The 21,952-nt window shown below is 42.3% G+C and overlaps 1 protein-coding gene across 11 annotated transcripts in view; it reads left to right on the forward strand.

Moving 5' to 3' along the window:
- setd5 (SET domain containing 5) overlaps positions 1 to 21,952 on the forward strand; it is a 199,567-nt gene that overhangs the window by 76,503 nt on the left and 101,112 nt on the right. For all 11 annotated transcript variants that reach the window (XM_070895511.1, XM_070895502.1, XM_070895505.1 and 8 more), the window contains 3 exons: positions 1,053 to 1,231; positions 16,031 to 16,136; positions 21,700 to 21,911. In XM_070895511.1, the coding sequence (XP_070751612.1) occupies positions 1,161 to 1,231; positions 16,031 to 16,136; positions 21,700 to 21,911 (389 nt within the window). In that variant the 5' untranslated portion in view covers positions 1,053 to 1,160. The remainder of the gene's footprint in view (positions 1 to 1,052; positions 1,232 to 16,030; positions 16,137 to 21,699; positions 21,912 to 21,952) is intronic.

Raw genomic sequence — 21,952 nt, forward strand, 5'->3', positions numbered from 1 at the left:
CTAAGCTTTTTCGAGTTCAAGTGAAATATGCCTATAAATTGAGAGTTGCGATCCTAATACTGTAGGAACCTGTCACAACCATTTGATTTATTTCTAACATTTTATATAACATAGTTCAGGGTCTCTTATTAACTGAAAACTATATATTAAACACTTTATAACCTTCCCTACACTGTAGCCCAATTTGATATAAGCATTGTTAATGGCTCTGTTTCTAATGGACAAACTATTGTACCCACTCACTTATGTTGTCCCCTCAGTTGCTTTGATAGTGTTTCTCTCAGTGCATAGCTTACAGTAGAACACACACTGTATATGGTGTCAGTGAAAGAGAAACTGGACAAACTGTCCTTGCTCTAGCATCTGGCTCCTTAAGATGGGTGAGGATTTTCAAGCGGGTCTTTTTAATTTGGCTCCAAGATTTTCAGTTACCTCCTAAAAAATCTAGGCTTTTAGAAACCAGTATCTCTCAGAGAACGTACCAAGTGTAAATGTTGAAATAAGTACAGGTACAATTTCTGAAATCCGGAATCCTCGGGACCGAAACTATGCCAGTTTTTTGGGTTTTCCGGATTTCAGTCATGAAAATCAATAATCTGGAATCCTCGACCGAATCCGTGTCAGGTTTTGAGCGGCGAGGTCTGAAATCCGGCATGGATTCAGTCGAGGATTCTGGATTTCAGACTTGATTTTCTTGTCTGAAATCCAGAATCCTCGATTGAATCCGTGCCAGATTTTGGGTTTTGCCTCAAAAATGTCCAGTTTTCGGACAATAATTCTGGATGACTCCATCAGCTATGCGCAAAACATCCGGTTTTCGGACAATTCTGTTTTTCGGAGTTCCGGATTCGGGACGTTGCACCTATAGTGTTACAGTGTCATTGTATATGCATTTTTGGAACTGATGTAATTCTGTGTTGTGGTATTAATGTTTTGCTCCAAAATGCTAGTGCTAGCTTGCACACCTCACAGTACAGTGCCTAAATTTGATCTGTGCAAACCCTTTAATCATACTAATTTTCTCTATTTTTCCATTTCCCCCTCTTTTGCAGTTTCCCTCATGTCCATGATCGACACACGACACTGCGGCTGCTCGGCCTCGGTGTGGTCAGGCACTGTGCTTCGGACCCCGTGATAAACACAACTTGGTGTTGGACGTCATGAGCATAGTAATTCCACTGGGAGTTACTACACCAGATACTTCATACTCTGATATGGCTGCTGGATCAGAGTGAGTACTATACAGATACTGGGGGAGATATGGGGGGACGGGGAGAAGATCATTAGTTTTTTGAGGTGGTGGGGGAGGGACACATACTTTTGTTTTGGTAATAATGGGTGTGCTTTAAAGCAGTAATCTACAATTGCATTATATTTCATGTGTCAAAAAATATATTGTTGGGATTTTAACCTGAAATATTCCTTTTCATGCAGACCAAAGGCTTTCTATAGCGATCATGCTGTTCTACCTGTGATGCTGCCATATCCATATCGTTAGGTTAAAAATGAACAACTATCAAAAATCCCTTCTCCTCCCCATCCCCTCACCTAAAAAGCTTTCCTCTGACTGACCCCAGTAGTTTATAAGTACTGTACCATTTATCTGAATTAGCTTATTTAAAGGTATGAGTCAAGTTAGCAGCTGAACACAACAATCATGCTTCAGGCCCAGGACTACCTATTAGCAATACCATGAAGATCAGCTGTTATATGTAACTAATAATAATAGTGCAAACATGCAATATATTGTATGGAGCCAGCCTTCACTCCTGGCCTCAGTTCCAGGAACCCTTCTGCCTGTTTCAGATGCTGGACTTTGGCACTCCTCGATGACAGGAAGCCAACCTGTTCCATTCCTACTTCAACCAGGGCCTTTTGTTCCACTCAACCTCACACCTCATCCAGGTGCTCCACTCCATTCCCTAGCTCTATTCCCTGCATAATTGTGTGAATCCTCACTCCCCATGCTCCATTCCTCATCCAACTACTTTACATGCTGGCCCATGTTCTGGATTTCTCTTAAGCAATGACATGAGATCTACTAGTATGCATTTCTTTAAAGCCAAATTAAATGTAGCTCTTTATTTATTATAAAGGGTGATTGGGAGTCAAATTCTGAAGTTATAATGGGAGGCTATTGGTTTGAGGCTCATATGTGTATTTGTGGATTCATCACTTATTCTACTGTAAACTAATTTTTGACCACCCTGCTTGCCAAATGTATGTTGTATCAATGATTTTTTTTTAATGGTTTTCCTCCCCACCTCTACAAAGCTAACTGTCTCTTTTAGCAGAGGCTCCTCTGAGTGTTGCTTAATTCTCAGAGAGGAGAGCCATAAACGAGAAAAACCTAATAAATTGATCAGAGTTTTTTTGTCGTTAAGGTGATGATCACTGCTTTGACCACTTTCAAGTAATATGACTGTTCAAAACTAGATGCCATACTAGAGTCCATGAAAAATCAGTTCACTTGAACCTTTCCCTCATCTTTTACATTTAGCTTTCATGTCAACAAGGGTTTTGGAACACTCCCCCTTCCCACAAAGGTTGTAGTTGCATAGGGAATCAACATATTGCCCGTTTACCAATGCAACCTAATTCCGAACATAACCCTAACTGATGAGATTAAAGTCTCCTAGCTGTAAGGGTCCTTTGTGAAATGAGTTTGATTGGTGGGGATGAAACAATAATGACCAAAGACAAAAGATTATATTGTATTGTATGAAAGGTCAACATCTCATCTCAAAAGAGAGCCCTCCCAACAAGACCAAACCAAATTAAAGTATCCCACTTTCTTATCAACAATTTTGAACTTCCTCTAGGTAGAAAGTCAAAACTTAGCTATTGATCAGCCTGTATTAATATGAATCCGTATGCCTACTTTCGGTGGAAGAGGATGTTACACATTTACAATAGCTGACGTCTGTGTTTCTTCCTAGTGCCATTTAGTTTTCCGCATTGGTCCTGACTAAATCCAATTTAATAATCATAGTTGACACACAAACATTAGTGTGTGTGGTACATCCTGTGTATTCACTGTGTGGTGCACCCTGTACCTGAAGCAATGGTCATTTTATCACCAGTTAATATTAGTCCTATTTAAATATCTTGTCTTGCTGCTAACTCTGAACTCTAAAGACTGGAGTGGGTGTTTTAACTACAGATTAACCATGCCAGGATCTTGTTTCAACTGGAGGGAGTCACTATCAACTGGAATTGGTACTAAATTTAGATCAATCTACTGTAAACCAGGGGCTTGGACAATATTGGTACCAAGTGTCTAATTACAGCATTCAGTAGTCAGTATCAAATAAACATACATACTTAATGGAGCTTTAATGATTTGTATTTGGGGTATCGAGTGGACATCTTTGGTTTATTATTAGTCAGTGAGTGGGTTTGTGTTTGTACACGAGTTGCTTGGCCTCGTTTGTTACTCTTCCTTTGTGTGCAGAACCGTGGCAGAGCTTCTGAGTCTCATCTGGTGCCCTTTCATCTGGAGAGCAGAGTTTGAAATCTGCCTGTTTTTGGCTTCATTCTTGAGTATGCTGATTGTTCAAAAAATGCTTTCTGGAAACTTTTCAGTGAGATTTGTTGTGTGCAGCACTTGCAAACAAATATCCCCTTTTACGTTTGAAAGGACAGTCCCATTGAAATGCTGTATTTTTGCTACGGTCTCATAGAATTCAATTTACAAGAATTTTTCATTTGCGATGTCTGGTAATTTATTTTGTATAAATGGACTTTGGGGTATTGTATATAAAATAACCAGATTTCGATGCTTCGGTACGGAAAGCAAGTTTGAAACGTTTGTTTGTTTGAACTGTTCATTCATTTTACCTTTTTATGGTGCTTCTCAGTCTGCTTTGTCACCTATACTGTAGGCAGGTGAGCAGGTCTGTTACCAGGCCACCATTTGTGCTTCTGTGCAACAGTACATTGGGTTGTGTATGAACATAGCGTGAGGGACCAGCTCCTTTTCCTAACTTTACCTGCCTGAGTTCTGAAATCAGTGTGGTGGGGGAAATTGCAGTTCTGCATCTCAACATAGCACATTGGTATGAAATAGGTTTTCCCTGCTAATCGTGACCATTTCTCTCCTTAATGAGGGAATTTGTGGTCTCCAAGTCTGCTTAATACAAAATCAAAAGGCCAGGTTTAGTTTTTAATGGATTCATTTTAGTTCATAGCTTAACTATAGCTTTCAATGAAAGCACAGGTTTCGGTTTGAATATTTATCTTCCAGCAAGTAATGTGACACCAGATGGCTGCAGGTGAGGGCAGCCTGTTTGTATTGATTTTCTGTCCACTAACCTCCCTTTATTATTTGTGCTCTCTTCTTTAAAGCAAAACTCTTGAAGTTGCCAATCATTTTTAGATTACCTTTACTGAATTTGCTTCGATGTTGACCTTTACCCTCTCTTTGACCATGTGTCGCTGCAGGTTGTTGCTGTGATATAGCAGTGGTTCAGCTGTTATGCTGGCAATTGGGATATCAGGGAGGCTGTGGAAGAGGATGGGCTTGAAACCTGGGACTAGATTTTTAATGTTCTTGTTCTGCTGGAAGTTGATGGAAAATAAGGAAAATGTAAGAAGTTATTATAGGAATATTGAAAGATTGATAATGTAAACTTTAAGTCAAGACAATTTGTTTTAGAATGAAATTTCAATGCTAATGAAAAAAATAGATTAAAATGTTGTTTTGTGTAGAAACAGAGTGTGGTATTCAGCATGTGGTACAATTGTGGGAGATGGTTGGATTGTATTGCAGACCAGGAGGGCAGGCTGCTTCCAGTATTTTATCATATTGCTTGAGGTGGTTGCTGAATGATTTGCCCCATTGGCCTGGAGAGACTTTTAATTTTAATCTTCTCTCCTTATGGACGGACACATACCTTGCATTTCAGTGCCTCCCTTGGGTCACTGCTGAAGTTGGGAACTTGTGCAGGGAATTATAAACATTTGAAGGAATGGTGAGCAAAGACCATTCGGCAAATCGAAACTGCCACATCCAGACAATGGTAAAATCTGTACCATTCACCCACGCTCTAACCTTGGATTCTTTGGATAAGGCCAAAAAAAATAGCTGTGTTCAGTTCTGGAAAAGATCTGGGAATTCTCCCCTGACTCCTTAAAGCAAACTCCAGGAAATCATGGTAGCTTATATCTCCTAATAATTCCAGCTATCAATTTATCCTCTATAACTTGTGAAGTTACATAGAGCTAACAGCAGAGAAATAGGCGATTCAGCCCAGTTGGTCTATGCTGGCTTTTATGCTCCACACGACCCTCCTCCCATCCTACTTCGTCAGCATATGCTTCTATTCCTTTCTCAATGTAATTATCTAGCTTCCCCTTAAATGCACCTATGCTATTTACTATTCCACGTGGTAGCATATTCTAGCCATTCTCTGGCTAAAGATGTTTCTCCTGAATTCCTTACTGGATTTATTAGTGACTCTCTTATATTTATGGCCCATGGTTTTGGATTCCTCCACAAGTGCAAACACCTTCTCTACATCTATTCTATCAAACCCCTTCATAATGTTAAAGACCTCTAATTGGTCACCCCTCAATCATCTCCTTTTCCGGTTGGAAATCAGTGGTTAGTGATGTGCCACAGGGATCAGTGCTGGGACCACAACTGTTTACAATATACATAGATGACCTAGAAGAGGGGACAGAGTGTAGTGCAACAAAATTAGCAGATGACACTAAGATTAGTGGGAAAGTGGGTTGTGTGGAGGACTCAGAGGCTGCAAGGAGATTTGGATAGGTTAAGCGAATGGGCTAAGGTTTGGCAGATGGAATACAATGTCAGAAAGTGTGAGGTCATCCACCTTGGGGAAAAAAAACAGTAAAAGGGAATATTATTTGAATGGGGAGAAATTACAACGTGCTGCAGTGCAGAGGGACCTGGGGGTCCTTGTGCATGAATCCCAAAAGGTTAGTTTACAGGTGCAGCAGGTAATCAGGAAGGCGAATGGAATGTTGGCCTTCATTGCGAGAGGGATGGAGTACAAAAGCAGGGAGGTCTTGCTGCAACTGTATAAGGTATTGGTAAGGCCGCACCTGGAGTACTGTGTGCAGTTTTGGTCACCTTACTTAAGGAAGGATATACTAGCTTTGGAAGGAGTACAGAGACGATTCACTAGGCTGATTCCAGAAATGAGGGGGTTACCTTATGATGATAGATTGAGTAGATTGGGTCTTTACTCGTTGGAGTTCAGAAGGATGAGGGGTGATCTTATAGAAACATTTAAAATCATGAAAGGGATAGACAAGATGGAGGCAGAGATGTTGTTTCCACTGGTCGGGGAGACTAGAACTAGGGGGCACAGCCTCAAAATACGGAGGAGCCAATTTAAAACCAAGTTGAGAAAGAATTTCTTCTCCCAGAGGGTTGTGAATCTGTGGAATTCTCTGCCCAAGGAAGCAGTTGAGGCTAGCTCATTGAATGTTTTCAAGTCAAAGATAGATAGATTTTTAACCAATAAAGGAATTAAGGGTTACGGGGAGAGGGCGGGTAAGTGGAGCTGAGTCCACAGCCAGATCAGCCATGATCTTATTGAATGGCGAAGCAGGCTCGAGGGGCTAGATGGCCTACTCCTGTTCCTAATTCTTATGTTCTTATGTTCTTACAGAGAGAAGAGCCCCACCCCAACCTGTTCAGCCTTTCCTGATAGTTGTATCCTCTCTTTCTGGTATCATCCTTATAAATCATTTTTGCACCTTATCCAGTGTCCCTATAACCTTTCTGTAATATGGAGATCAGAACTGTGCATAGTACTCTTAACATAACTTCTGCTTTTTAATGATATCCTTCTAGAAATGAGCCCCAGTGCTTTGTTCGCTTTTATTTTCAAAGCAGTATGTGGCCTTATTCCTCCTACCAAAATTCCTCCTATCTCACACTTACCTATATTGAAATTAATTTTCCATTTACATGCCCATTCTGCAAATTTATTAACATCTTATAATTTGGTGTCATCTGCAAATTTTGAAATTATACTTCCGATTCTTCAGTCCAAATCGATAATGCAAATGATGAACAGCAGTGGCCTTGGCACTGATCCCTGTGGAATGCCACTTCTCACCTTCGGCCAGTCTGATTAACTACCTTTAATCCCTACTTTCTGTTTTCTGCTGCTTATCCCCTGACTCCACATGTCCCGACCATAGTCATGAGTCTACTATGTGGTACCTTATTGAGACCTTTTGAAAACCCAAGTATATTACATTTACTGCATTACTGTCTACTCTTTCTGTTACTACTTCTTAGAATTCAATAAGGTTGGTCAAACATGACCTTTCCTTTTGAAATTTGTGCTGACTTTTCTTTATTATATCCTGTATTGTACTTTTAAAATGGATTCCTAAGGCAGCAATCATTATTACCCAATAAAAGCCTTGTACTTAGTAGGCTACTGATGCGTAGAGGGAGCTGCGAATGTGTCTACTTTCCATTACAAAATCTACGGAACCCCCTTGAAGAACAAATAACCGCAAGAAACAAAAGATTTTCTCCAAGTTCATTTGGATTTGGGCTAAAATCTAGTTTAAGAACACGCCTAATAGAAAAATGAATCCTTTTCACTCAGCAATGCATTCATGCTGTCCTGCTGCCTATAGCAGCCAAGAGGTAACTTGTATTCAATCTACTTGCTCGCCTCTACCCCTTTCACTGGATGTATTATTACGAGCTGAAATGTTTACCAGTACAGATTTTCTCCTCTCTCCTTCCTGATGCCACTTGTCCTTAAAATTTATTCTAAGTTTTTGCAGTAGAGAGGTTGCTTTGTATAGGTTTTTGTTGACCTTTAATTTTGAAATCCGTGCTGACTATTCTTCATTATAATCCTGCATTGTAATTTTAAAATTGATTGCTAAGGGAACAATCGTTGTTGGCCAATAAAAACCCTGTACTTAAGTTATTGATGGGTAGAGGGAGCTGCATTGACTTTGTTCTTATTAGTTCTGCAATAGACAGGGTCTGATTGGAAGTCAAGGGTGTGCATTTTCCCTCCACTGGGAAAACAAATAACAGAAGGTGCTGACATTTTTGAAGTAATACAAGGCTTGTTTCCATCACAAAGATAAATTGTTATATATTGTGGATCATTGGAGCCCTCTTCACCCCTACCTCAATCTCACGTTTTATGGCTGAGATGGAGGATGGGGGCTATGTCTCAGGTATACAACAAGTTACTATGCAAGAGGAAGAGGCCCACTTCGACCCTCTTTACCCTTCCAACATCAGGAATTGTAGGCATATCTTCAAGTCCCACTTTACAGACACCACAACACACAAGCTTCAATCAGTTTCCTTCAGTTATACTATACTCTCTAACTATACTCTCTCTCATCAGCCTTGATAAATGAGTAAGAGTTGTGATGCTATTTGCTGATTGGTGGTGAATGACAATGCACAGATCAGTGTAGTCATTTGAGTGAGAAATCTGTACATTGATCATCCTCCAGAAACTGAAATTTGCTAGGCAGAACTCATCTGGCGTGGCTGAAAATGAATGCAGTTTTTGCTGTAATTTGTTTATATGGACTATGCAGAGATTTGCTGGAGCAAACAACTTGAGTTTGTATTTGGTGAGGTGAGATACTTGAGTTTAATTGCAGTTGTTCTGTTGACTATCTGCTTCTATAAGGAATATTTCCCTTATGGCAAGTGCACTGCAGACACCCTGAATGTTGTTCCAATATGAATTGCCCTGATAAGCCCCAGAGCTTCCTGTTTACACTATTTACATAAGTGTTTTGGTAAATCCAGTTAGATAAGATAATATTGTAGGGCTTGGCAACCTTGTGACTGGAACTACTTCCTTTCTGACCATTGCTGTAAATCAGCCGCATTTTGCAGTTTGTGGTGATATCGTGCTTGTAACCTGAGGTACAGAACTGAATCATAGGCTGCAATTTTCTCTCCCCACAGTGCCTGCTAGTGACTCGGCATTTTACTTTTCTGTGGGTTTTTTGTTCATCTTTGATCATGGAACCAGATTTTCACGATGTTGGTAATACTAATGGGATGATGCTAGCCTATGAATTTAACAAGTATTCATTATTCAAAGAATCAGTAAGGATTGAGAGGCAGCTTGAAGGGTGCCATGCACTGTTTGTAAAACAAAAAGTAAGAACTTGCATTTGTATAGCGCCTTTCACAACCTCAGGTCATCCCAATGCACTTCTCAACAACCAACTAATTAAGTATTGTCACTGTTGAAATGCAGCAGCCAATGTGTGCACAGCAAGATCTCACACAGTAATGTGATAAGTGACCAATTAAATTGTTTTGGTGAGATTGGTTGAGGGATAAGTATCAACCAGGACACACAGAACTTCCCTGCTCCTCTTCAATAGTGCCATTGGATCTTTTACTTCCACCTGAGAGGGCAGGCAGGATCTTAGTTTAATATCTCATCTGAAATACTGCATGTCTGACAGTGCATCGCTCCCTCAGTAATGCAGTGGGGTGTTAGCTGGGGTTATACGTTCAGGTCCCGGAATGGGGCTTGAACCCACAACTTTCTGACTCCGAGGCGAGAGTATATACCGGGCAGAAACACTGAATAAATCATTTTACTTGAGCGCAGTTTGGAGTAACACACTGCTTAGTTTATTCCACTTGAAATCCCATGTCTTACTCATGGTTTATTCGATTTCTTCACTTGCCAAGCTGCCCTGCCCCTGCTCCAGTGCACCTGATGACATGGGCTACCAAATTAGTTGCTGCCATCTGCTGGTGATTCATAATGAAGGTGACAGTCATTCAATTAAATGACCTTCAATATAGTTGTTGTCAAATCTGGACACCTACAGAAACTAGAGCCTGCTTAAATTGAAGACCAGTACTCTAATCTCCAGATTATCTGGTATTTCTGCCCAGTACTATGTGACACAAATCCAACCAGCAGCATGAATGGACAGACAACAGTTGGAAGCTCCATGTGATCACTGCTGGGAAGTTCTATTTTTAATGGGTCTTGAGTTGTATATGTAACTTGTTCGGAAATAGATTTTCCTGACATTTTTCTAGTTATTTTAAACACTTTTTTTTTGTAAAATACTGTGCCTAATTTTGGTCATTCACCCATACGACTCTGGATGAAGGGATGATCGGGTCTCCAGATAGCCAGGAAGATAAATACCGGGGGGGGGGGGAAATTTGTGTGGTCTGCGCCATGAGATGGTGTTGGTAGCTCGAATGACACCCGATACCAGTTCCAGCACCCCACACCATAATCCGTGTTGCCGGTAGCACTGCTGCTGAACATGATCGCCAGGGACCTCGCCATCACGGAGATCCTATGTGTGCAATGCTCGCTTGATGCCCGATCTCCCAACTTCGTTACACCCAATGAACTTACTGGCTGGAGAAAACGACGACTGCTTCAGGTGGCGTGCAGCAAGCTGGTTCCAGCGACGCTATTTAAAGGGATCATCACCAATCACTCGCACCCGACAGGTTTTTGAACTTTGAGTGGCTGTGTGCTACTTCCTGGTACTCAAGAGTTTTCTTTAGTCACTTCAAGGTTCTTTGGTTTCAGGGAGTGTTCTGGCAAGTACAAAACTCCATAATTATTTCTGAAAAGCTTCAACCTACAACACTTGCTAAAAGTCATGGGCGCTGTACTGACCCTCCAGGATCTATGGCAGAGGGAACGGAGGCGACGAGAAAGACGGGAATATGTGCATAGAGGGAAGAAGATGGCCATCAGGACTCAACAGGAGTCCTTACCATCCTACCGCTTCTACCTTCAATTAAGCAAAGAGCAGTGTATTAGGAGGCTCCGCTTCACCAAGGAGGTGTTCACAGAGCTCTGCCGCCACCTGCAACCAGGCCTCCAGCCTCAGACGAGGGTAACCACGGCTCTCCCAGTTGCAGTTACCTTCAATTTCTTCGTCAGCGGATCCTTCCAGTCTGCAGCAGCAGACATCTCATAGTTCACTGTCCATCGCTGCATCCGGGAGATCACTGAGGCTCTCTACAGCAGAAGAAGGGACTACATTGGCTTCCCAATCACCAGAGAGAAGCAGGGCAAGCGTGTATGTGGCTTTGCCAGCACTCTTCCAGCCATCACGTCAAGCTTGCGAGTGATTGCTCAAAGACAGGGGCTATCCGCTCTCCACCTGGCTCATGACTCCCCTCTGCAGCCCCAACATTCATGCCCAGCACTCATACAATGAGAGCCATGCTGCCACATGGAACATCATTGAGCAGACAATCGGCCTACTGAAGCAACAGTTCCACTGCCTTGACCGCTCGCGAGAAGCCTTCCAGTACTCGCTGGAGTAGGTGTCCCAATTCATGGCGGTCTACTGCATGCTCCGCCATCTTGAGGGCACAGCCCTTGCCAGCAGGGATTGCGGGACCACCTCAGGAGGAGGCAGCGAGGCAATTGGCTTTCCAGACGGGTTGCCCGTGACCAGCTCATCAGACTCCGATTCGCATGAATAAAGTCTCAGATCCCCATAGCTCACTATCATACGGTCCCTGTCTCACGCCATATCACAGCGTCCTCCTGGATGCAAAGCTGAAATGAGAGAGACCACAAAATATTCCCAACTCAATAAATTGATCTATACATATAATCGCATGAATTTTAATAACTAATAATCCTTGTGCCTGCCATAGTTGGAATAGCTGTAATTGTGTGCGAGATGTTGGTGTGTGTGTTTCTAGGTGGAGATTGTTGGTGGGTGAGTTGAACGATATGTGAAGCTTGTGGAATAGTTTGGTGGTATGCAGCACTTGCTGAAGCTTTCACTCATCCTGACCACGTGTGTGAGGTCTTTAAACTTCTTCCTGTACTGGGTGTGGGTCTTGGGGAGCACATTGCTGCCCGTAACGTGGTGTGCCACCTCCCTCCACATAGTCCAACAGACTTGTGATGAGAACCTCCTGTCAGTTGCTGGGTACAGAACTGCCCGCCTTTTTCTCCACTGCTAAAACTAGTGCTTTCAAAGCTTTATTGGAAAATCTCTGGGCTCTCTCTCTGGGGGTGGCGATCTGCCATCAGGATTTGTAATTAAGTACTACTTCTTGTCCTTATGGTTGTTGAGGGAGCTGCACATCTAACCATGCTGAGAATGAGATGTTGCAGCATCAATGAACCTCCCCTTTAAGTAGTGAAAAAAAGCCCGTGGCAAACATTACTTGCGTTTAGACTGCCCCTGATATTGGTCCAGCTTTTCAGTGTAACTTGCGTTTTTAGACGAGAATCATTACTGCAGTCATTTTAACGAACGAGGGCGAATTTTGCGTGCATCCTAGTTGATTTTCAGGTGACGCTACTTAACTATTTTTAGTCTAAACACTTCCCATTTCTTGACGATAACTAATTTCTAGCCCCTATGGTTTAAGATAGATGAGGCAAAACCTAAAGTTTGTCTTGGTTAGTGCTGAGTTGCCATGTAGGCAATCATAGACATATGGGGAAATAGTTTGCAGGGAGGGAGAGAAGGCTCAGCTTATTCTGACACTGGATGTCAGACAAGCAGCGTGACAAATCAGATGCAGTGGAGGGATCGAGAGAATTGGTGACTGAGGTAGAGCTGGGTATCATCAGCATACATGTGGAATCTGATGTGTTTTCGGATGCTGTTGCCGGGGGCAGCATGTAGATGAGAAATAGTCAGGGGGATGACACCAATATATCCATCAAGGTGGATGGATAAACATTGGGAAACCCTGTGCTAGTATGCTGCACGTTTTAAGCTTAAGTTCCACGGCCCCTGCATGCACTAGCTGGAAAGAGGGTGAATTACTGAGCATTGTGTTTTGCCATATGATCTTACTGGGGAGAGAGTGACTTCATATCAGGCAAACGCAGATTCTACCAGGATTGATTAAACTGAGCGAATTGTTTCCACATATGTCAGACACACCAAAATTCTAGCCTCTTGGTCAGTTTCTGTGCACCTGCATTTAACAAATTTGAGCTATCAACAGCTACTTTGATTTGCATCTAGTGTGTGTAACCCTGGTCTGCAGAATTTGTGCTCTACTCTCTGGATTTATATTTCAATGTGGATAGGGAGGAAAGAGGTTTGTTTTCTGTATAAATTAGTTTGCTTTTAGTGGCATTTACCAATGGGTAGCAGCAGTTTTCACATTTACTATTTACTATAACCCGAATTGTGGGGTGAGTGAGAATTAAAAGCAGATGAAAAGATACATTGAACCAGGGCATCGCGATCGGTGAGAAAAATGTCACATTTTATTTGGTTGTTGGTGACCTCTGGTGGTGAGATATAGAATAAATCTTTCTCAGTATAAGGCACTGTGGATGGATATCCATGTTCCTGTCCTACAGTTTGTAGTAGACAGGAGAGGGAAGTATTGAATTCCACTGTCAATCTTACAATAATTGACTGTTGGCCTCCTTCGCTCTCTAGTCAATAGATAGGCATTTATATAGTTCCCTTCACGACCTCAGGATGTCTCAAAGCACATTACAACCATTAAAGTACTTTGAAGTGTAGCCATTGTTATATTGTAGAGAAACTATGGCAGCCAGTTTGCACATAGTAAGTTCCCACAAACAGCAATAGAAACATAGAAACATAGAAAATAGGTGCAGGAGTAGGCCATTCAGCCCTTCGAGCCTGCACCGCCATTCAATGAGTTCATGGCTGAACATGCAACTTCAGTATCCCATTCCTGCTTTCTCGCCATACCCCTTGATCCCCCTTGCAGTAAGAACTACATCTAATTCCTTTTTGAATATATTTAGTGAATTGGCCTCAACAACTTTCTGTGGTAAAGAATTCCACAGGTTCACCACTCTCTGGGTGAAGAAGTTTCTCCTTATCTCGGTCCTAAATGGCTTACCCCTTATCCTTAGACTGTGACCCCTGGTTCTGGACTTCCCCAACATTGGGAACATTCTTCCTGCATCTAACCTGTCGAAACCAGTCAGAATTTTAAACGTTTCTATGAGATCCCCTCTCATTCTTCTGAACTCCAGTGAATACAAGCCCAGTTGATCCAGTCTTTCTTGATATGTCAGTCCCGCCAGCCCGGAAATCAGTCTGGTGAACCTTCACTGCACTCCCTCAATAGCAAGAATGTCCTTCCTCAAGTTAGGAGACCAAAACTGTACACAATACTCCAGGTGTGGCCTCACCAAGGCCCTGTACAACTGTATTAACACCTCCCTGCCCCTGTACTCAAATCCCCTCGCTATGAAGGCCATCATGCCATTTGCTTTCTTAACTGCCTGCTGTACCTGCATGCCAACCTTCAATGACTGATGTACCATGACACCCAGATCTCGTTGCACCTCCCCTTTTCCTCATCTGTCACCATTCAGATAATAGCCTGTCTCTCTGTTTTTACCACCAAAGTGGATAACCTCACATTTATCCACATTATACTTCATCTGCCATACATTTGCCCACTCACCTAACCTATCCAAGTCACTCTGCAGCCTCATAGCATCCTACTCGCAGCTCACATTGCCACCCAACTTAGTGTCATCCGCAAATGTGGAGATACTACATTTAATCCCCTCGTCTAAATCATTAATGTACAATGTAAACAGCTGGGGCCCCAGCACAAAACCTTGCGGTACCCCACTAGTCACTGCCTGCCATTCTGAAAAGGACCCATTTACTCCTACTCTTTGCTTCCTGTCTGACAACCAGTTCTCAATCCACGTCAGCACACCACCCCCCAATCCCATGTGCTTTAACTTTGCACATTAATCTCTTGTGTGGGACCTTGTCGAAAGCCTTCTGAAAGTCCAAATACACCACATTAACTGGTTCTCCTTTGTCCACTCTACTGGAAACATCCTCAAAAAATTCCAGAAGATTTGTCAAGCATGATTTCCCTTTCACAAATCCATGCTGACTTGGACCTATCATGTCACCTCTTTCCAAATGCGCTGCGATGACATCCTTAATAAATAATTGATTCCATCATTTTACCCACTACCGATGTTTTCTCTCCCTCCTTTTTAAAAAAAAAGTGGGGTTACATTGGCTACCCTTTACTCCATAGGAACTGATCCAGAGTCTATGGAATGTTGGAAAATGACTGTCAATGCATCCGCTATTTCCAAAGCTACCTCCTTAAGTACTCTGGGATGCAGTCCATCAGGCCCTGGGGATTTATCGGCCTTCAATCCCATCAATTTCCCCAACACAATTTCCCGACTAATAAGGATTTCCCTTAGTTCCTCCTTCTTACTAGACCCTCTGACCCCTTTTATATCTAGAAGTTTGTTTGTGTCCTCCTTAGTGAATACCGAACCAATGTACTTGTTCAATTGGTCTGCCATTTCTTTGTTCCCCGTTATGACTTCCCCTGATTCTGACTGTAGGGGACCTAAGTTTGTCTTTACTAACCTTTTTCTCTTTACATATTTATAGAAGCTTTTGCAGTCCATCTTAATGTTCCCTGCAAGCTTCCTCGTACTCTATTTTCCCTGCCCTAATCAAACCCTTTGTCCTCCTCTGCTGAGTTCTAAATTTCTCCCAGTCCCCAGGTTCGCTGCTATTTCTGGCACGTAATTATCACGTAATCTTTTTTTGGTGGTGTTGGTTGAGTGATAACTATTGGCTAGGACACCAGGAGATTGCCCCTGCTTTTCTTTGAAAATAACATGTTTTTTTTTACATCCGCCTAAACTAATGTTTTTCTTTTTAACGTTCTACTTGAAAGGTGGCAGTGCAGCACTCCCTCAGTACTGCACTGAGGTGTTGGGGCAGATTATGTGCTCATTTCTATGACCTTTTGACTCTGGCAAGACTGCTAATACTGAGCCTAGACTAACACTTTTATATATTGGTCCCACTTTACAGCAGCTATATGCTACTGTGCTTGCTAGGTTAGAGGGGAGGGTAAGAAGGAATGACTTGCTGAACTATGGCCGCAGAGCCATAGGGAGAAATGAAAGCGCCATTTGATGTCTGAAGGATTTAGTACCAGTGAGCAAAAGGGAACTTCACAGCTCCATCAGGAGAATTACAAACAAATGATTTTTTGACTTTGGTTTCATTGTTTTAGCCCAGAGTCGGTGGAAGCTAGCCCTGCAGTTGCTGAGAAGAACAGCTATTCAAATCACAACTATGGGAGCACACAACATCACGGGTACAGAGGTCTGCCATATGCAGTAAGTATACAAGTCTTTTTTTCACCAGAAGCTATGTTATACATATATTCCTGTCTGGTTGTGCAAACAAGTTTGAGTTAGTTTAAAATAAAAAATAGCTATTTGCACACACATGAATGAGCATCTACCTCCCAAACAGCTAGGTGGACACTTGTGTTCAGAGCTGCGAACATGAAGTAGTTGACCCTAGATGAGACGATTTGACAAGATTAAGGGATATGAATTGAGGGAAGGGAGAAAATGGGATGAAAAAATACATAGAACTTAGAGGAATAGGAGTGAAGGTCAGTATCTGAGTGGTTGGTAGTAGGTAGCGGTGTCCCACATTGTTCTGTTTTGGGACTACAGGTACTTCTGTTTACTGCGTATATCAGTGATTTGGATAGAGACCTAGAAGGAGTAGTGTTTCAATTTTCAGATGTTAGTAAAATAAGAGGCATAGTAAATCTGAGGACCAGAGGACGTTGCAAGGGGCTATTGATGAGGTGAAATGGACAAAAATGTGGCGGATGGAATTCAATGTTCGTAAATGTGAGAGAGTACATTTTGGTTAAAGAAAACTAATAATTATACTTTGAATGAAGGAAAGCTGGATGATGTGGAAGAGCAGAAGGATTTGGGGGTTCAGGTTTACAAGACATTAAAAGCAGCACTTCAGAATGGATAAGATCACAAAAACGCCAATGGAATATTGGGTTTTATGGCAAGAAGTATAGAATATAAAAGTTGAGATGTAACTGGCAGATGGAGTATAATGTTGGAAAATGTGAAGTCATGCATTTTGGCAGAAAAAAATCAAAGAGCAAGTTATTTAAATAGAGAAAGATTGCAAAGTGCCGCAGTACTTGTGCATGAAACACAAAAGGATAGTATGCAGATACAGCAAGTGATCAGGAAGGCCAATGGAATCTTGGCCTTTAGTGCAAAAGGGGATGGAGTATAAAAGCAGGGACATCTTGCTACAGTTATACAGGGTATTGGTGAGGCCACATCTGGAATACTGCATGCAGTTTTGGTTTCCATATTTATGAAAGGATATACTTGTTTTGGAGGCAGTTCAGAGAAGGTTCACTAGATTGATTCTGGAGATGAGGGGGTTGACTTATGAGGAGGTTGACTTATGAGGAAAGGTTGAGTAGGTTGGGCCTCTACTCATTGGAGTTCAGAAGAATGAGAGGTGATTTTATTAAAATGTATAAGATTATGAGGGGGCTTGACAAGGTGGATGCAGAGAGGATGTTTCCACTGATAGGGTAGACACTAGAGGGCATAATCTTAGAATAAGGGACTGCCCATTTAAAACTTGAGACGAGGAGAAATTTCTTCTCTGAGGGTTTAAATTTATGGAATTCGCTGCCTCAGTAAGCTGTGGAAGCTGGGACATTGAATAAATTTAAGACAGAAATAGATAGTTTCTTAAACGATTTGGGGTTATGGGGAGCGGGCAGGGAAGTGGACCTGAGTTCATGATCGGATCAACCATGATCATATTGAATGGCGGAGCAGGCGCGAGGGGCCATATGGCCTACTCCTGCTCCTATTTCTTATGTTCTTATGTAACAGTGAATCAATATAAAACCTTGGTAAGACCACAGTTGAAGTACTGCGTGCAGTTTTCACACTACAGGAAAGATATCAAGTCAATAGAGAGGAACCAGCACAGATTCAATAGGAAGCTGCCTCATGTAAGAAAATACAAAGTCAGATCGATAAACTGGGGCTGTTTTCAACAGTGGAGATTATGAGGTGTTATGATAGAGATGCTTAAAACTATGAAGGAATGGGAGAGAGTGGATAGAAAGAGTCTCTTTCCAGTGATTGTAGAGTCTAGAATGAGGGGACATAAATGCAAAATTAAATGTGAGCGATTTAGGATAGAGAGCAGGAAAATATTTTTTTACACACAACGTTTGTGAGGCTGTGGAATGCACTATTACAGTTAATGATTGAAGCATGTCTTAAGAATAGGTTGGATAGGTGGTTGAAGGAAAATAAAATAAAGGGATATGAGAACAGAGTGGGTACATGAAATTAGGACTACTGCTAGTATGAAAGATAAACACCAACACGGGTTGGGCTGAATGGCCTGTTTCCATGTTGCAATTTCAATGTAATGCTATGTGTCCCTATATATTTTCTTGTATAAATAATTGAAACAATCTATAGGCCCCAAGTTTCCACGTGATTTGCTCCTGATTTTTAGGAGCAACTGGTGTAGAACGGAGTATCTTAGAAATCGGAATTCTCATCATTTAGTTTGCTCCAGTTCTAGTCAGTTAGAACAGTTTCACTTTGGAACAGAATTTTTTTTTCAAAAGGGGGCGTGTCCGGCCACTTACGCCTGTTTTCAAAGTTTCGTCAGTGAAAACTTACTCCAAACTAACTTAGAATGGTGTAAGTGAAGATTTTTGTACGCTCGAAAAAACCTTGTCTACACTTTAGAAAATCAGGCGTAGGTTACAAATCAGGCGTAGGGAATGGTGGGGGGGGGGTGCGTTAAAGGGAAGTTTACAAACATTAAACACTTCAGTTTTACAAATAAAGAGCCATCATCAATAATAAATGATAAATACATCATTAAATCAACCCAAAAAAATTAATAAGAAATAATTTTTTTAAAAAATCAATAAATAAAACATTTTCTACTTACCGGGAGCCCTCCAACAGCGTGCTGGGATGACCCCCCCACCCCCCCCCCCCCCAGTGTGTCTCTGTCAGTGTCTCTATCTCTCTGTCTGTGTCTGTGTTTCTGACAGCGAGGGGAGGGGGCGAGAGGGGGGGAGCAGGGGGAGGGAAGGGGGAGAAGGGGGAGGGATAGGGGGGGAGAAGGAGATGGGGGGGGGGAAGGAGAAGGGGGAGGGAGGCTGGCTGAACGGGCTGGGCCCGAGACTTCGGGCAGGGCCCGTCCCCAGCACCAGATTTACAGGTAGGTGGCGTTGGGCCGGGTCTGGGGGGTGGTGGGAGGGAGGTCGGTTCGGTTCAGGTCGGAGGGAGGGAGGGAGGGAGGGAGAGGAAGGTCAGGTCGGGGAGAGGGAGGTCAGGTCGGATCCAGTCCGGGGGGGGGAGCGGGAGTCGGGTCGGGTCGAGTCGGGGTGGGAAGCGGGAGTCGGGTCCGGTCCGGAGGCGGGAAGCGGGAGTCGGGTCGGCAGGAAGCAGGAGCTGGCCGTGGGAGGAGCCTTATTCACGCAGCCCCAGTGAGGCCATTTGGCCAGGGCTAGGGGCTGCGTGCTTCGGGCTCCTCCCACACAGTTTTGGCCGCCTGGAGCGCGCATGTGCACTGTTTTCAGCGCAGGTACCTGGCTCCGCCCCCTACAGCTCCTGCTGCGCTGCTCCGAGGGCCAGAGGACCTGCGGGGAGGTGGAGAATCTGGAGGTTTTTTTTAGGCACACTTTGTGGCGCGAAAAACGGGCGTCCAGGTCGGGACTGCGCCGTTCTGCTCGAAACTTGCGCCCATAATAGAGCCCAGTTGATATCATTTTCTGCAGCATGAAGACCAGAGAATGTTGATGTTGATGTCTGAGGAGGTAGAATTCCTGACAAACCATCGAAGATTACTCTTCTGACCAATCTCGAACGCTCTCCCTCTTCTATTTTGCTATGTTGTTAGGTCTGTACCGAGGAATTCCACACGCATATTGCCTAACACTACACATGTGAATCTGATACATAATTATCAAAGCAAATCTTCAACAAACTCGTGGCCGAACACCTGGTTAAAAAATGCTGTCAGATTTCCATTATAAGTGTGCTTTAATCATTAAAATTATACATATTTTCTGTTGAGTATTTAAAGTAACACTACCTCAAGTTGACTTGGAGTATTCTCCTATTTGCTAAAAGGAGAAAACATTTAAAGCCCCCACGAACATATGTGCAGTGTGCTTGTTAGGGTTTCTCAAGTCCTTATGAACTGAAACCTGCAACATTGTATCCACAACATTTTAGAATAAATGGAATTATTTATACTGACTGCTATTGCAAAGTGTTAAGATTCTTTACTGCTCTTATCAGTAGCTATGTTCATGCATCAGTTACATGGTGCCACAAGTAGTTGACTGGTTACTGTACTTGGGCATAATATTAAGGGCATACTTTGTTGCTACTGCAGAAGTGCAACGCTATACAGTTTTGACCGCTGCTTTCTTAAAGAAACAAAATGTTTACACATTTTACTCACATCTTAGGATCGCACTTGCATCTCAAGATCCCAAATTCTTGCATCTGACCATGCAGTTTCAGTCTGCTCAAAGCAGGAGAGATATTTGTGGCTATTCATTTGCTCCAATTAATGAAAATTAACTTGGTTAAAAGGCTATGTTTATGAAAAGGAAAACCTGTCTCAAGTTGAAGATCCTTTGAATTTTGCATTCCAAAACATTTCATCTGTGCAGTTTGTTGGCTTTTGTAACTAATCAGCTCTAATGGTAGTTGACTAATGTACTTGGGAGTGGTGCACCAGTATATTGTGCCACAGAATATGGTATTACCTACATGGTGAGTTTCACTCTTGGCTGAGATATTCAAGAAGGCTCTGAGTGGAGTTTAGATATTTCCACGTGTCTTAGCGCCCAATTACAGATGACCATTACACTCTGAATCACTGGCTGCTCTTGAGATATAATGAGGGGGTATGGGGGCTAAATGAGCAGTTCCTTTAAAATTATGGGGGGAGAATAAAAATCCCAAAGAAAAGGCATTAAAAACTTGTGCTGTGCTGTAGCTAGAATTGGAGAAACATCTTAGGAATGAAGAGTAATTTAATTTAGTAACCCCTTTTAAAGTTTCATTTGCGCTGCCTTCAGAGCAAACTGCTTGTTAAACTGTATATGGTGTAACTTCTTTTCAAGGGATGGAGATTGATTATAGTATATTGAAGATATCCCCCTGGCTAATTATTCAGTAAATCAAATAACACATTCTATACTTTACCAGGAATATTAGAGCCACTACATTCTTAGATTGAATTGAGGAAAGTTTCAAGCTGGTCTATTCTTTTAAGGTGATGTCCCTATGGATGGAGTTACATAGTGCCACAAGTACTTGACTGGTTACTGTACTTGGGCATAATATTAAGGGCATACTTTGTTGCTGCTGAAGAAGTGCAACGCTGTACAGTTTTGACCGCTGCTTTCTTCATAAAGAAACAAAATGTTTACACATTTTACTCACATCTTATGATCGCACTTGCATCTCAAGATCCCAAATTCTTGTATCTGATCATGCAGTTTCAGTCTGCTCAAAGCAGGAGAGATATTTGTGGCTATTCATTTGCTTTCAGACCTCATTATGTTGGATTGTATTGTACTCTGGATGAGATAGCTGACTTCAGGAATGGTTTATGTGCAAATCCCATGTATGATACTTGTTTCTGAAGTGAAGGATAAAGTGTGAACTCTCATTTACTAGTAATAAATGTTTTGTGCAAATAGAGAGTTGGTCAATGTTATTGTAATTAGAAATTGTTATCACTGGAATGTAAAGCCAGCTGTTCCGAACTGGTTTGGCTCAATGGTTCTTTATATTTTCTTGTTCTGTGCCACTTACTTTATTATTTTGTTCTAAGGACCACAACTATGGTGCTCCACCTCCTCCAACACCTCCAGCTTCACCACCTCCACAGACCATCATCGCCCGAGTAGAGTTGAATAGACTACGTTGCCAGCGATACGATGATAATTCTGAGGATAGCGACAGTTCGTCCGAGGATGAGAACATTCCCTGGTGTCATTGTAGCTTAACTCAGGATGGTTTTATTATCGCTTGTGAAAACTGCAGGTATGAAGTGACACGGAAAATTAAGTTTTTTTTTGTGCAGG

The sequence above is a fragment of the Pristiophorus japonicus genome, chromosome 12 (assembly GCF_044704955.1).
Source record: "Pristiophorus japonicus isolate sPriJap1 chromosome 12, sPriJap1.hap1, whole genome shotgun sequence".
Classification (NCBI taxonomy): Eukaryota; Metazoa; Chordata; class Chondrichthyes; family Pristiophoridae; genus Pristiophorus; species Pristiophorus japonicus.